Source organism: Pleurodeles waltl, chromosome 1_2 (genome assembly GCF_031143425.1).
Source record: "Pleurodeles waltl isolate 20211129_DDA chromosome 1_2, aPleWal1.hap1.20221129, whole genome shotgun sequence".
In the NCBI taxonomy this organism is placed as follows: Eukaryota; Metazoa; Chordata; class Amphibia; order Caudata; family Salamandridae; genus Pleurodeles; species Pleurodeles waltl.
In genome coordinates, this window is record NC_090437.1 from 1,198,746,479 (window position 1) to 1,198,763,753 (window position 17,275).

The 17,275-nt window shown below is 43.6% G+C and overlaps 1 protein-coding gene across 3 annotated transcripts in view; it reads left to right on the top strand.

Moving 5' to 3' along the window:
• Window positions 1–17,275, top strand: part of ZFYVE28 (zinc finger FYVE-type containing 28) — a 516,457-nt gene that overhangs the window by 201,821 nt on the left and 297,361 nt on the right. For all 3 annotated transcript variants that reach the window (XM_069203698.1, XM_069203689.1, XM_069203708.1), the window contains exon 2: window positions 9,507–9,647. In XM_069203698.1, coding sequence (XP_069059799.1) covers window positions 9,507–9,647 — 141 coding nt within the window. The remainder of the gene's footprint in view (window positions 1–9,506; window positions 9,648–17,275) is intronic.

The window sequence follows — 17,275 nt, forward strand, 5'->3', positions numbered from 1 at the left end:
ACCGTTTGGTTTTACAAAAATGATATGTATAATGTACTTACTAATAAGGCTTTCAGCCAGCCCTCCTCCTGTCATTGGGTCATTCACATTTTTCTTCTGCCCTCTTTAACAACATGGGGCAGGTCAGCCCATTCAAGCCATTGGCTAAATTCACTGTGAATGAGGACATTACTCATTGTCACAAGTAGCACATCCACACACAAAGTTGTTCCTTAAGTGCTAGGTACTAATATGGCAGTGTGTGTTTTCTGAGACAAAAAATATTTTTGCTTTGAACTAATGATTTTTTGTTAGACTGTTGAGTACCCGGTAGGTTCCCCAACAATAAAGCATTGCAGAAACCATGACAAAACAAGCATTGACAAAACCAAAAGGCTGGCAGTTAGCAACGACCTGTTAGCTTTGCTATTTTTAACTACTATACAGTAATATTTTTGTCAAATGAACCAACTGTTGTCTATAGTCTTTTATATTGTGCTATTGTACATTGATATTTAGGTTTTGTCTGCCCAGCGCTTGCAAAATCTCTTGTTGTAAAAAAAAAAAAAAGCAAAAAAACTTGAGAGGGGCTTATAGTGCACCCATTACTTAACATTCGTAGGCTTTGCGGTCACTCATTTTCTTGCTTCTCAATGGTCAGCAACATCACCTTCACGTCATCAGGTTTCACTTCGCCTTTCCTCGGTTGTTCCCTGGAATTTGTACCAAGTATTGTTTCTGGCTGGTGGCTAGTGGCTGACGGCCAGTGTGCTTCCACTGGCCGCGTGTTTCAGAAGTACTTTAAATTTTTTTTTTTTTTTTTTACTTTTGTCCATGCACTCCATGCGATTGCATATACTTATACTCAGTCTCCTCTTTTTTTTTTTTTCGCAGCTTTATATAGCGCAAACTCAACCATGCTTTTACACCCCTGCCATTCACCTCCACCCCAGCTTTCAGTCCTACTTTTCTCCCTTGAGTCCCTCTTCATTTTTTCCTGCATTTGTGAAAACAGGTGCCTATATTAGGCACGAGTCTAGAGCCAGATGGTGACTGTGACTGTTCAATCCACTCTTGCGTTTTATTAACGAGCATCAAAGTGGAAGAAACATTCTGCGCAGGAGAGTCAAACCATAACTAAACAAAAACATATGCCTGATAATTACCTTTCTAAGGGAACCAAAGCTCCGAGCTCATGAGCTGAGAGCAAACTGCTGACGCTCCTTTCCCATGTGCTAATGGTGAGCTTCCACTTGTGTAGTTGAGAACAGTAGCCACAATCACTTGTGTTCAGGTGTAAACTTGCCTAGCCACCATCGTGCAGCTGTTAGTGGTGGCACTGTGTGTACAGCCGTTATTAGTGACCCCCTTACATGCGGCTTCTCCCCTGTGTGTATCTGCTCTGCTTTCACCCCTCCCTTTCTCCCGTGCTGTACGTGTCCAGGCCCCCCAGAAACAGCAGCTCCAAGTGCTCCCTGCGGCTGATGAGCATGGGGGGGGTACTATAACCCAGAGCAACTTATTGAGTAAGCATTTGCAGCGGTTGACTGTTTCTGTCCCTCTCCCTGCTTGGTTTCACAGCCCTCCGCAGTCTAAAAAACAAGCATTTACAATGCAACAGGTCTCGCGTTTGCTCATGTTAGAGCTGATCGCGTTGTAAACTCCTAACCCGACTTTTCACCTATCGGGCAAAAGTGCATTTATGTACATAACCCGAAAAAGTGAAATTAACTATGTAAAGCGCTCGACTTCTGCCAAGCAAGATCGCGCTCGTAAATTAGAGAAAAAGAAGTCCACGAGCCCGATGGAAAACAGCGAGCCTCGCATGTTTTCTGTACTTGGTCGCTGCGCTCGAGGAGGGCTAGCTACCGGAAAAGGCATGACGTATGCATGCCTTCGACTAATGAAAGCAAGCAGATTTTATTAGGCAAGCCCACAAACCAATAAAAAACACTGACGTTAAGTTGACAGGGCTCCGAGCCCTTTTCTAAATACTAAAGCGTCTCGCTGCGATAAGCATGCGTGAGCGCATGCAACGCAGGCTCGACCCTAATAAAACAGCTCTCGCTGTGTTCCTGGCACATCCTCCTCTCAAATTAACATGCATGTGTGTGCTTTTTGGGAGTGGAGGCTTCAGGCAAATGGTGCATCTGCCTTGAGTAAAACTAGTCACCATATTAACAACCTCGTGCAGATGTTGCGGGTGAAGTTTGTTATGCTCAGAGCTCTCAAAACAAGCGTTTTAAAGAGACTTTACATTTATATATTTTGCTTTGGTGATTTGGTGACAGTATCTATTTTAGTGTTACTAAACACCCCCATTCCACACATATACCCATATCAAGAAAACACACAACAGTGACACGTTATTTTGTGGTGTTTTGAAAGGAACCATCGTATGTGGGGTTTCATTTCTTCTTCTCCCACCCTCCCCCTGCGTCCGTATTTTCCTCCACCCCTGTACGATTTGTCTCTCTCACCCCAGCCCTCATGATGTTTAACCGCACTCGTGCTGCTGTGCAACATGTCTAAAAACATTGACAACATCAATAGATTTTGCAGAGGCGATGCCTATTGGCTTTGCAAATGTTTGTTTTGAAATGTAGTGCTAAACTACTGAATAATACAGAAAATAAACTTCCTTACATGTAAAAAAAAAAAAAAAAAACCCAGAGAATTCTGCCTGTGGTGGTAAATTCACAATAACTAAGATTACAAATTATGAGCAACACACTAATGTTTAGTGAGGGAGTACAGTATGAAACTAGTAGCGTAGCATGGGATGCAAATTGTTTTTAAGCTGCAGTCTTAACAAATAATTTTGTAAATTGGCTTTTGAGCTTTGGATGAGTGTGACTCAGGTGGATTGACACCTTGTGTCATCGCTATCTAGGAGTGATAAAAGGAAAGAAGTCATCATGGGGTCCCAACATTGTAAACTGTTCAAAATAGATACATCCATACATCCAGAAACACACTGAACAATAAATGGCGGTAGACTGCTTACCTTGACGGTTGCTGCCACTGCACGCGCTCTCAACTGATTTCCAGCGACTTTCAAAGCTCAGTTTGTCGGTTTCTGTCTTTTCACCACTGCTCGCAGCTCTTTTTAATCACTGACTAAATGTAAATAAAAAATAATCATATTTTAACACAAAAAATACACTGCTTGTACTATCACTGCGAGGCAGGTAAGTGTAAATTTAGAGTGATTTAGGGGTACTCTAGAGACCTTACAATTAAACTGACTTAAGCCTACGTTTGTTTGATGAAAAAGTCATGGAGCCGGTCCAAATAATTGTTGGCGGGTACACTCCTAAGCAGCTCATTTACTTGGATGAGTAGCTGCGGAACAATGCCAAAAGAAAATAAGTCATCATTGTACATGTCATTTTGTGAATGAGAATGTCTTACCTGTGCTCATACAAATGACTTGTGGTGTAGAAGAAAGGTAATAGCTGTGCTAGTATACCTGCAAAAAGTCTTCATATTGATATTAGTTTGCACAAATTTCGTGTTGTCATAGTGTTTTGCAACATCGCGGTGATATGTGATGACCTTTCAGATGTCATCAGAGATGTCATGAGCAGCATGCAACTGGGGCATGAGTTATGATTAAATTACTTTCATTTTAAATAAAGCGTAAGGCAACAAAATGTAAAGCTGTCAGTCATCACAGGAGTACATCTTTATGTTTTATTGTCCTAGGTTGTATTTAAAATAAAATCAATCTTTTGTTGAACCTAAACAAGCTACCCTTAAAGTATCCTGTTATGCATTATAGAAGCACATGAATTCCTGTTTAAGAAGTTTGAGTTGGTAGCGAAATGTGCTTCTGTTTCATTTAATTGCTTGAGTCGGATTCACTCAAGCCGGGTTCCCAGCTTAGGAAGCTCCAGAGCTGCTACCATGACTTACATCATTCATGGGTGTGGAATTTATTAAAATATCTACTTGTCCAGTGGACAGGTTGCTTCTCAAATCTACTTGTCCTGTAAAAAGATCTACTTGTCCCTTTGGTGCCATGTAGTGTGGCGACAAATTATGGCAGCAATCTCATTATGTAAGTGCTCTGATAATAGCCTCTCTGATTATGCCAGGGCTAGTACCATAGTAGCGCTTGAATACTTGCAGTTTCAATCCCTACTGTAGCAATTTCCTTATTTTGCCACCTTCCTGCAGATCTGCATACTGGGGCTGGAGGAAGCAGTAAGCAATAGTTCTAGGGCTGGAATGCCTTTGAGTCTGCAAACCTACTAACCTGCATGTTTTAAAGATTTTTACCAGCTTCTCTCTAATATTTTCCCATAATAAGAAAGGTTGGACATTTACTCCTGACAATGGCAGAATTAGAACTTCTTCCAGGGTTGGGAAGAAAGTGGCTGGAGGGAAAATGAACTTGCAAATGCTCAATAGATTTTTACATGAGCAAATCTACACATCGTATTTACCCATGCTAAAATACAGTTCACAAATATTTTATAGGGTACGACATATACCATGGGTGGACTTTTGTGACTTTCTTTAAGAATTTGGGGCCACATGTAGGTAGGTTCAGATTTGCGACCTGCAAATTGCGAGTTGCAAATCCGAATGTAGGATGGTGTCCCTGACACCATCTGTGATTCGCAAGGGCTTCGCAAATGCCCGCCTCATGAATAATCATGAGGTGGGTCGCAATTTGCGACCCCCTCGCGAATGGCGGCCCTCACAGGGATGGTGGCCTGCTGGAGACAGCAGACCACCATGTCTGTGACTGCTTTTCAATAAAGCAGTTTTTTTTTTTGTAATGCAGCCCGTTTTCCTTAAAGGAAAACGAGATGCATAACAAAAATGAAAAATGAAACGTTTTCGTTTCATTTTTTCAGAGGAGGCAGTGGTCCACAGGACCACTGCCTCCTCTGAAAAAATGTTTACAGTGACATTCACAATGGGGAAGGGGTCCCGTGGGGATCCCTTCCCTTTTGCGAAAGTGTTAGCACCCATTTGAAATGGGTGCAAACTGCGATTGGTTTGCGTTCGCGGTCACAAAACAGTCCTACATTGCACTGCGAGTCGCAATTAGGAAGGGAACACCCCTTACTAATTGTGAGTCGCAAACCCTTTTTGTGATTCGGTAACCAGGTTACCGAATCGCAAAACTGGGTTTGTGCATCGCAGTGTGCTTTTTGCATGTCGCAAACAGCGAAAGTCGCTGTTTGCGACATGCAAAAAGCTACCTACATGTGGGTCTTGGTCCCTAATTAGGTCTGGTGTTAACAAAGACATTTTGTTTTTATTAAACTTCTATTTCTCTCTCTTTCGGCCGGCTTTACTGTGAGTGATCGCATTCTGCTCTTCCACAAGGAGCATATTGCCACACAAAGTAGTTTTGTTCAGTGTCAGGAACTACAGTGGCAATCAGTGACGTAACTAAACTAGAGGGTGCCCCTTTGTAAAGAACATGGAGGAGCCCCCTCTCCAGACTCACTCAGGGCAGGTGCTGTGCTGAAGGGGCCCCCTGGAGGGCGGCTGCGGGGCCTTTGGTATGCCGCTGGTGTGCTTTTAGAGAGTTCAAAAACTTTTTTTGGGGGGGGGGGGGGGTTTGCCAGTGTTTGTTACAATGTTGAGGGCCTGGTAGCTCCCACAACAATAAAGTGTTACAAAAGCCATGTCAAAACAAGACACGCATTGATGAAACTAAAAGACTTATAAAAATATGTCAGATCAGTTGGCTTTGTCAGTGTTTGTTTATTTTCATGCTTCCCATAATCGTGTTGAAAATGGTTACACTGATTTTCCATTAGAAATATTTTTGGGAAATCCTAGCATGCATCAACACATTTTACTAAATGACACTTCATTTGCATATAATCAGAGAGCATTCTGGGAGCATTATACTTAGCCTCATAGCCTAAACTTTTCAAACATGTATATACAAGTTTTTTTTTTTTTGGTACTGGAACCAACGTCCGTAGTGAAGTGTGACCTTAAAACATTTATTTACAGCACTCACCCTAATAATGAAGGCTTTCAAATAATGAACCATAAATACAAGTTCGAACAGCATTATCTTTTGGAAACACGTTACCTTAACTGCAGAGAGTTCCACTCTCTGTAATCAGGCAGCCAAAGGGTTTGAGCTGCAGGGGGTTGGAGGTGCACGATAGATATTTGGCCTGCCAATCACACATTCATCAAAGTTTATGGTGTGGATCCTGACAGCAGGAGCGATGCCAAGTTTGTTTGAAGAGTTCTTCAAAACTAACTGTGTGCTATATATTTAAATGATAAAAACAACAACATCCGAATAAAGTGGGATAGATACATTACTCATCTCTGAGACATGTCCATTATTTGGAGTTCAACAGGGCTCCAGTAAGCATGGAGTTTGTGGGAACATTACAATCAGGACATTAGGTCATGATTTAGAAGTGTTTTTCTTTGAAGGACATTTGTTGGGATGGAAATGCCTGCTGCATCGTATACAGTTCTGCTGCCATACGCATGTTCATCTGGTATATTCACTTTATCTAGCATGTACGCAGACCTGTCCTGTAACCTGGAGGGTTGAATCAGGCAAGCCCTCATAGTGAACAGAGGACTACTATACCTATTGTGAGTGTAAAACATAAGGGGGAGGATCATGAGAGAGATACAGTGTTTTTTGATAAATAGTGTTACATGATTTTTTTTTTTTATCTCAGTCATCAAAAAAGTTGCCTACTTGCCCTCTCGTGCAATGTCCTGCTGTTATGTAACTTCCCAGAATCCTTTTCAGATATCCTGTGCACATGTCAACTGTGTGTAGTGTGCATGCATGGTTTAGCATGACACAAACTATAAGATGAGGACTGCTTCCACAGACAACAGAAAGGTATTGCCTGCATTATTGTGGCTGGAGTTTGGAGATCCAGGCACTGATGGGAGGAGGGCAAAGATCAGGAATATCTTTAGAAAGAGCACGAAGACTTTGTTAGCAAAAGGCTCATGATTAGTTCTTCCTGAGTAATGCCATTTGGTGGATGGCAAGGTGATGTGTGGGACTGCAGCTTCTCTTGCTCAAGATTTTGGGTCAGGCCTTCTCTTGTCTGTTCTTTTTTACTGCTTCGGAAAAGTTGATGACAGCCAGGTGTAGACACCTCCTACTTTATTTAGCACATTTTTGAGTGCTTGGGTTTTCGCTATAACCCCTTGCTACCTGCTGTAAGAAGCATCACTTTGTACAAAACCTGTGCCTGGAGGGCAGCCAAAGAAGGACGCTTGAACAAGAATCTCGCCAAATGGGTTCTGAAGTTTGAGACAATATTTAAAGTGTATATAAAGGTGGGACCCAAACTACCCCACTTTGTTTCAGTTCCAAGTTCTTCATGATGGAGGAAAGACTTGCTCTGCAAAATACTTGAATGCTGCTGTCTGAGCTAGGTAGCATCTGTCTGACAGCCTGTCTTCCAGGAGTGATTGGACATGACCTGAAGTCTGTACTATCTCTTGAAGAAGTAGTCTGCCTAGTGCCTAAAAGCCTGCTTGCTAAGAGAGGAACGGAGTCTACCTGGCCCTGCATGAGGAGGGACTGCCGGGCAGGGGTGCTCAGTGTGTCCTTGGTCGGAGCAATTCCCAGAGTAAGTGGACTAACTTAGGAGTGAAGCCAGGAGCGACCCCGCTGCAGAGAGTTAAAGCCACGATTGGAACATGTTTTGAATTATTGAAGTATTTCTCAAGAAAATGTTTTTTAATTTCTACCAGTAAAAACTCTCAAAGGCATTACTCATGCCTAATAACATCTAGGCTGGATTACGCAAATGCCCTGCTCCTTCTGCCTGCTCTAGGGCTTCTAGACAGTCTACACCTGGTCCTGAATATCCCCCAAAAAAACAACTCAATTCAGAAAGGACTGAAAACACTACACTGGCTTCCTATCAGCCAAACAATCCAATTTAAAGCACTTCCATTCATCTTTAGAGCTGCAAATTTGGCAGGTCTGAGCTACATTCAGACTAGGGTGAAAAGATATGAGCCCCACAAAAATTTACAATCTGCCCACCAAAATCTTTTAGTCGTCCCAAGAATACACAAATCCCGAGACTGAGGCAATGGTTTTTCCAATCTGGCACCTAAACTGTGGAATTCGCCTCATGATTACCTAAGGATTATAACAACAGAGACTATGTTTAAAGCCCGACTAAAAACCCACCTTTTTAAAGAATAGTCAATTGCCTGTTCTGTCTCCCTCTAAGACAGCTTAATTAGTCTTTCTGTTTGCTTACACCTGCAACGCCGGGATGTTCCTTCTGAAGCAGATGGTCACGCTTACAAAATTATGACTTTCACTCATTCAGACTCTCCCAGTTTCTCTGCAGTTCCCGGTGACAACAGCAAAATGTTCACATCCGGTTGGGCCTGCAATTGGTTTGATGTTCGCATCAGCCCAGTCTGGGCTGCAGCTACCTTGGTGTTCTCATTAGACCGGTTGAGAACTGCACCTACCTCGTAACCTCCCAGGACAGCACCCTCCTGGAGAATCACCATATTTACAATGTCACCAGGAGCAAGCATCAACACTAGACTGATCAATGGCGGGCCCATACAGACACACCTCCCTTCCTCGGCAGCTTCTGTGTGACTCCACCGATCATAGCAGGCCTACGTCTGCAGTGTGGTCAAAGCCATTGAGTCCTTAGTGCTTAGTGTAAACAAAAAAATTGAATTCCTACTGCTATATTATCTGGGGTCAGAACTTGAGTATATGAGTGAGCTGACTGTGCATTTGAATTGTGGCACACTAAAATCAGCCTTATTTATGCTTTCCAGCAAGTGATCAGGATCACTACCCTGTATATTGGGTTGAATTGTGTACTGCTGAGTACTGTTGGTAGATTAAAAAAGGATTTTCTTTTCTAAAAAGACAAGCACTGGTTGGTTGTTGATTGAAATGATTGTGTCTGTTGGTTGCTGATTGCTGAACCAAGGAAGATCAGTTTCCCACAACCTCCCTAAAAAGCCTGTCAACTCTTGCCCTCACAGCCCTGAGAGTCAAGTGTGGAAAAGGTTGTACTTGACCCAATCTACTGAGCTATGATAGTCTTCGCCTTCTGTACTTTTATGAATGCATCAGTTTACGTTGTGTGTTCTTGTTTAGCCTTGCAGCATTATTGGTGACTTAGGTCTTTATTTAGAGTTTAGTGTATAGGGAACATATGCCAAAAATTGGCGATGTCCCGTCCACCCTACTGTGTGTGTATATACGGTATTCATACATTCTATATAGGGTGGAGGGGACATTTCCCCTCTTTTTGGGGGATGTCTTGTATCTGCTAAACTCTAAATAAGACAATTTGTGTCCTTTGCATATCAGTCACAGTATTTCATGTTACACTTTTGCATTTGGCCCATCTAAATGTGTTTACGGTTGCTAGATTTTGTCGACTTTCTTAATCCTAATATAATTGCACTTCACAGATTATGAGAATTGAATTGCTTTGATGGGGAAATAATATGGATAGTGGCCTAGTACCACCATTAACGTCCCTTCTTTCTTTTCTTGTCAGCGGACGGACCCACAGCTTCTTGCCCAGTTTTACTACGCCGATGAAGAACTAAATCAGGTTGCTGCAGAGCTGGACAGCTTAGATGGAAGGAAAGACCCCCAAAGATGCACACTCCTGGTCAACCAGTTCCGCTCTTGTCAGGTAATGAGATGACTCTGGTCCTTTTTCTTGCATATAATATGTAGCAGTGACCAACAGGGACTCTCCTTTCTGTGGAGTTTGTGTTCCACGCTTTAAATCCAGGATTTGCCCCTTTGTGTACTGTGCATGCTGAAAACAACCGCGGTGCTGAAGCACAGTAATGTGCACTAAGCCTGATAAGAGGACTGAGTAATTTATCAGTCAGTGAACTGATATGTCAAGGGAAAAGAATGACTTCAATTAAAAGCGAGTGCTTATGACTGGCCGAGTTCCAAGTGCTGAAAGGGCACCCTGAGCTGTTGTGTGGGCTCTTTTGTTGAATACAGAAAATGCCTGCCTCAGCCGATAATATGGGGCAGTGAGATTTTTGAGGAATGTGATGGGTTTCCTTTAAATACCCAAAGTACCAATTTGGTAAATAACAGAACCTTTTTACTGAGGGAGAACAGGAAAATCTGCTTAGATTTGGAATGTTGATACATATACGTTGGAGCACATTTTAGATAATGTGGTGACTCAAATGACGTTTGCTTGACGTAATCGATCCCTGGATTGTGGGTAACATTAACTAAAGTTTACAATTCGTATGCATCTTTCTTTTTGGAACCTGATACTCTGACCTATATTCTCCAACGAGCATCCCAGCAAGATTTCTGGGAAGAACTGCGCTTCAAGATTCAGAATGGTTGTTGATTTGGCTCCTTTAATGCAACCTATTTCTGTTCAGATTTTGCAGTTGTAGTGTTAGGAAAGTAAAAAATAAAATGTCCGATTCACAAAAATACACGTAATACATGTAGACATACGAGCAGAGATTTACTCCTCCACTTGAACGTATTTTATATGCACCAGCATTGAGGTTGTATGCCTGGACATCTGCGCCATGGAATGTAAGGTGACATGGCCTCGAGGCCCCGTTATTAGTGTGTGGGGTACTCCATAGCACAGATGGTGTGAGCTGAGTCGCGTTATGTTCCCTGTACTTGTTTGCTTTTAAAAACCGTATAAAGTCTGAGTTTTCTCTTAGTTAGTAAAAAAGTTTTCATTTGTTTGCTGGTTGCAGCTTTCCTGTATAAAGGAGATGAAATGGGAAGTTCGTTTTCAGTTCATCCAAATTATCTGTCTAGTTTCTGCCAGCCTCTTAAGCTTTCTCAAGAAATAAGAGTAAGCTGTATTTATGTAACAGGTGGGACTTTGTGTAAGGGTAACCTTACGTGAGCTTTCACGTCTCTTATTTGTAATTGTGTCATATCATCTCTTTTATAGTAGTTACTATTCCTTCCCCATAGAAAACTTCTGCTTCTCCCAGTGTCTTGGAGAGGGTTTGCATTATAGACCCCTAGTGAAGAGGATATAGCCTGTATATAATGCAGTTGTATCCTCCATTTTTTTTATTTTCTATGTTCCACTCAGAAGCTTTTCGGGCAGTAGCTTAAGCATGAGGGCAAATTCTAGTGACAATAAAGGACATTACTGCCTTATTCCACCTTTTAAAGTGAATTCAGGAGCTAGCATGCTTTTTAAGCTTATCTTAGTTAAGGGTCTTACAAAGCTAGTCAGTAACAAGTTATATATAATGACTAAATCCAAACTTCATCTTCTGAGATGGGTAACGCCAACTGCAATTGTAAAATACTTTGTCAGGCTAGATGTGTCCCTTCCGAATGAGGGTCCCAAATGAGGTGAAGAAGATGTCAATCCGCTATGACATGCCAGAAGCATTTCAAGTGTGTTCACCCATCCCGGTGGAGACTTCCAGCTGCCTCAATCATCCAACAGTGTCATTCCTGTCTCCATTTACTGTAATGTTTGCAAGGACCTGTTTCACTGCATTAGACAGACCGAGACTTGCATCCCTAATGTTGTAATCTCTTCTGTCAGTTACTGAAGCACCTTCCCATGGACCTGACACTCGTATCAGGGAATAACAGAAGCTTTCTGCCCATATGCATACGTACAGCATCATCTCACTCAGTGTGTCATCATTCAGCATGACCAAAGCTATTCCATGTTTTCTGTGTTCTTTGCTTCAGTTTCAAGATGCTAGTCACGCTATCCACAATTGGAGATTTGCCTTTTGTGGCTAAAGTTTTGGCAGTAAAGACTGATTTCCCACATTTTATGTTATTCCTAAAATTCTAATGTTGGCTGCATGCTTAGCATTTGATAAGTATTCAACTTTATGCTCCGATCTGAAAATGGACTTATTCGCACACTTCTGAAACTCATCATGGGAGGCCAAAGTGAATGTGACTTTTGCAGCTGATTTACCTAGGTTTATAAAGTCCCCTTCCGCTGTGCGAAGTCTAGTCATTGGCTCAACTACTTTTGTTTACATTGCTTTTTTTGAGTCAAAGGCAATTAGCCTGTTTTAATTGTTGCTTGTTATTTTTGTAAAGGGGGTCCTGGGAAGCCACCCTCGCCATTTGTAAGGCCTGACACTCCATTTGATTTGATTGGGAGCGAGTGCCTCTGTGCGGGAAGAGAAAAGTCTCTTTTCGTAGGTTGTCTAGGTTTCTTCCGTAGTGTAGCTTGTCTAATTTACTCAGTAACCTGTCTTTCTCATCTGCCTTCTTCAAATGAATACAAGCGAGTTCTCTATACAACTTGTTTGTCCAAGTAATTGCTCGAGTTATGTTCGGGTAATTCAGAAGGCAAATGCCTACTTAGTGCTAAAAACCGAATTGCCTATCTCTTCTCAGGTGGAGCCAACCCCTCGTAGTTCTCTGATTTCCTCATGCCCCACCACAGCTGCTCCTTTCCCGTGATCAGGTATCCCTACCACTTCAGTTCAAAGAGGGGCAGCTTGCGAAGCTCCTGAGAGGGCCTATACCTCAGGAGAAACAAATCCTGGTTCACTGCTTCTCAGTGCACCAGCCGCCTCCAGCATAGTAGTCATGATTCAACTCAGTCGCAGTAGCACAGCTGTCATTTTAGAGGTAATAGGGGTGGTGGAGGGCTCACTTTTCCAACAGCATACTGTCCCATAGAAATCCCCACCCCATTTACAGGGGAAATGCTATGCATGGAGGGCTTAGTCCCCAGCTAGGCATCAAGTTTTTGCCACCTATCCTGGCCCCAGGGACATTGCCTGTGTCCTGCAAAGTCTAGCAGTGCATTGAGAAGAGGAAATCCACTCTCCAGCCAGCTTTTCCCTCTCCATTATATGTTTTTTCTTGCTAGATGGTTATTTTGGTACCCTTAGCACACGGCTTTTATTGATTTTAACTTCAGCAACAATTACAGGTAATCGCCGTGATCCTCAGCAAATTCTTTTTTCCAACATATATTAGAGAAAATTATCTCTCTGATTAGCAAAGATAAGAAAGCAATGCACCATCATCAATACAGTTAAATGAAAGTATTGAAGACTGGAGACAAAACTCAGAGTAGGTCCGCCACTTACCCTAGATCCTAGCGTGCTTTTTTGGGCACTCACAAGCTGTGAACACTGTGTTTTCCGTTGTGGCACAGTAATCCATCCCTTAACCATTCTGCCCTTGAGGGAGCTGTCTTCAACCACCAATTCCATGTCCCTCTTAGCTAATAGTTGCCCCATGCCAACTAGGATCCTGTCACTGTGGGGGCCACCCCACTCATCCATTATGCCCAATATCACCAGTTTTGAGTCAATATCTATCATCCTCCACAAGACCCTACCCAGAGGACAAACGATCTCTTGCCACTAGTGACAGATACTGCCACATTCCCACATAACATAAAAATAAGTGGCTCTAGGATCATTTCATCCTGTGTAACAGGGGTTTGGAAGTTTTCCCATTTCCATAGGCATTGTGGATTATAGTAATATCGTTGGAAGCATTTAAACTGGATCAGTCTAAGATGACAGGATATTGCAAGAGTTTTAGTGGCCATTTTAGCTTCTACCCATTCCTCATAGTCTCTCTGGCCTACATATTCCTCCCATTTTTGTTTTAGAGTAAATGCTTGATCTTGGGAGTTGGTTAATAATGAACAATACATTCATGTTATGCCCTTATCTTGCATCTCCTCGACCACAAGCTTTGCTTCAAGTGGGTCACACTGGAGAACTTTCTACAACTGGCTACAGAAAAAGGGGAAAAAACCCTGCTGAGAAACTCAGGTGTAGCCACATTACCCCAAAAAGGCACTATTTGTGCCTAGCAAATGGGTTTCTTGTAGCAACTTCCAAATCAAACAGCCCAGTTGATAACAGAAGTTATTGACTGGGAAGGGGGGATAGGTTTTGAAGGGATCGTAGGATACATCCTCCCTAATCAAAACACATGGGGTATCCTACAGTCCTATTCCAGGTTGCACTTTGGATAATATCCTGCCAGTGTCTTCTATGAGATAACAAATACCTTGGAACACCCAGGTATCCATTTAATTAGTGGGTTCTACTGGCATGGTTAAGAAATATATACTTGTTTTGCTTGTTATTGGGAGATGATGACCTTACACCCTCTACATCGTTGACTTGTTTCAGCCCCATTTCACAGGCCCAATGGGTCCCATGCATTCATCAGGACTACGCTTTTGTGCCCCGGAATATATATTTTACGGTGAGTGTGTCCACCTAACCATCTTAGAACATACAACATGTAACCCCTAAAGCATGCAAGATAGGATGCTACTCCCTTTGTTCCTGCAACTATTTGTCTGGATTCCTGAAATCATTTTTTGTTTTATAACAGACTATACTGGTATCAAGCATTTCCATGTTGCAGCACCAAAAACACATCACACACCACGACCACATAACAGCACACGTAATGGTTTGCCATTAAATGTTCTAGTATATCTCAGTGTTGGCATACTTGCATTATAACGTCATTACACATAACAGGGAGGGATTCAACACATAACATCACATATGTGATACACAGCAAGCAGCACTGCAAATCATGATGAGAGAAATTCAGAGGGCCGTTACCCAAGTTTGGAAACACTCAGTGTCCCATAGGAGGGGGGTCGCAAACATGCCCCTATTGGCGCACACTGTTGAGGCGAGACCCTATAAAATCACTGGATATTGTACAAAAGACCATCAAACGGGTCCAGTGGGACTAAGGATTGATGGTGGGAGAGAAGAGACAATATCAGGAGGTTCTCTTAGTAGCCGTTTTTTATGCCAGGACAAAAGTATGCATAGAATTGTGTATTTATATCCGTTCTCACTTCATCAAGGGTGCCATGTCACCTGCAGTGCAGTACAGCGCCCCATTCTCCTCCCGACTGCTTAAGATCTTATGGCACACGTCCTCAACTCTGAACCAGAGCAAGGTCCTCCAGCCCCAGGATACACGCTCACACCATGTGCTTTCACTTTGATGTCCGCATCAGCACCTCGTGGGAGGTGTAGGTATTGTGGCACGGTGATCATGCGCACCTCGCTATTATGCCTGCGCCATCAAGACAAGGCCACGCCTTATGGGAAATGCAGTGCCTGTGGTACGATAACCACGGGAGGAGGGGCGGATACATGCCTTGCCAGCACAGGTCGTGCTAGCTGGGAATCGTAGCTTGCTCCCATAAACAACTGTATACAACCAGAATAGAACCGTGCTATTTATCTTGTATATAAAGAACAAAAAAAGTCCATGTTAAGGGTCAGTGAAACTAGACAGGAATATGAACAAGAAGTGGTGTATGATTACTTCAAAACCACGTCATAAACCCAAAAAAATGAACACCAGTGAGGCAGGTTATGTCAGCAATTCGATCAGTGGGATCTCTAATACACAGCTTGTGTTCATACACTTATCACAATGTCCATTTTCTGATAGAGACTTCTAACTGCAGATTCTTCACCATAGAATATTCTCCAGGTGTCAGATGCGGAGGAGGAGCGTCACCACCCACAAACCCCCCCCACCCTTTTACCAGCAGCAACCAACCTTTTACTACAAAACAATAATAAACTATGTCAATCATTGTTTTGTAGTAAAAGGGGCTGGCATTGGGGATGACAGCCATGGAGGGGAATGGTCAGAGCATTCCCCTCAGTGAGCATGAATGTTTAGCTGGCTGTCTCGGGCCGGCCAAACACACATGCGCACTGTGCTCTCTCCAGCCCGGCACTGTGTTTCTGGGCTGGAGAGAGCAGGCACAGGCTCCCAGCCAATCCTAACGCCTCTCTGAGCAGCGTCCGGTCCGCAGGGCAGGCATGGAGCCTATGCCTGCCTGCTGAGGACATGGAGGAGTGGCAGAGTGGGGGTAGGTTTTTAATTTTTTTGTTTACATTTTCATAATAATATTATTATCCAACCTCCCCTCCTCCCACCGTCATGCTCCCTAGAACCCTAGCGACCCGCAACTGCGTCAGACTGGATCTGAAAAATCTTGATCAGTACCTCTATGCATCAGAGGGAAATCTCAGTTGTTTCTGACAATTTTTTTCGACTTTTTTGCCAACTCTTTTTTTGATTTTGCCCCCAGTGTGCTTGAGACATGTCTCCCAACACACCCACCAGGTTTAAACCATGTTAAGAATGTCACCGACAGATGTTGTCTCTGACCCTCGCTTGGTGTGCCTTTGGTGCCTGGGTCGGGCCATGGCCCAAGGCCAGCACCAACTGAAAGATAATGTACCTGAATGCAATTTGTGCTCAAACAATGAAGCTCCTGTAGCAGAAGAAGGCGCCCAATCCTAGGGAGATCTTGAGTCTGTTCTCAGAACCAATCCCACGGACCATCGTGATCCTGCTCCAAGTCGTCATCATCGAAATCGGGTAAGTCTAAGAAGCATAAAAATAAGTAGTCTGAGCATTTTTTAACTTCTGTTAGCAAGCACTGTACTTCTAGGCCCTGCTCTCACATCCACACATGCAAAGCCAGCAGCCTGGTCTGCTCCACACTTCCCTGAATTCCCTGGAGCTGAAGTACCTCCTGCCCAGCCCAAGGAGTTCTACGATGACATGCACTCCATCCTTGGGCCAACTGCTTCTTCTGGTGTGCCTTTGGGCCCCATGGTGTCTAAAGATGCCCCTGCTAGATTACCATTGGCAGGTTTGCCCTCCACACCTGCTAGGCCCTCTGGATCCATCCCCAGATCCGGACTGACGCAAACACTGGTTCCTTCATCATACCCAGTCCCATGCCAACCGAAACCGGCACCGCTCAAAGAGGAACATAGTCTCCTCTCCAACTCTGAAACAGCTCTGCGTCCACGCTACTTGATGTCTGGACAGCGCAGCTTTTGGCAAAGTCAGCCAAACCAGGACTTGACATCCCAGGATAGACCCCCTTTTTCAAGAAGGAGGGGATGATTAAGAGGGTTATAGCCTGCAGGAGGACGACTCCTACCATGAGGAAAACTGGTACGAGGTGTTGGGTGACACCAGTGGCCTGGACACATCTCCAGACTGTGGCCTGATTTCTCCTCTGGGCCGTGCCACGGATGAAGGCACATCTTCATGGTAGTGTGCGGTAGCCCTTGACCTACAGCCGCCCTCCATGAGGCCAGGACCAACTATTGACAGAGGTGTTTAAATTAGGAGCAAGCTCTGCGGAGCCCCGGCTTCCCTCTAATGAGGCCCTCACAGACGTTGTCCTGGGGGGCCAGGGCTGAACCCTGCTTTAGGGGCTCCTGTGCACAGAATAATTGCCTGCCGATATTGCTCTACCCCCGGAGACCCAGCCTT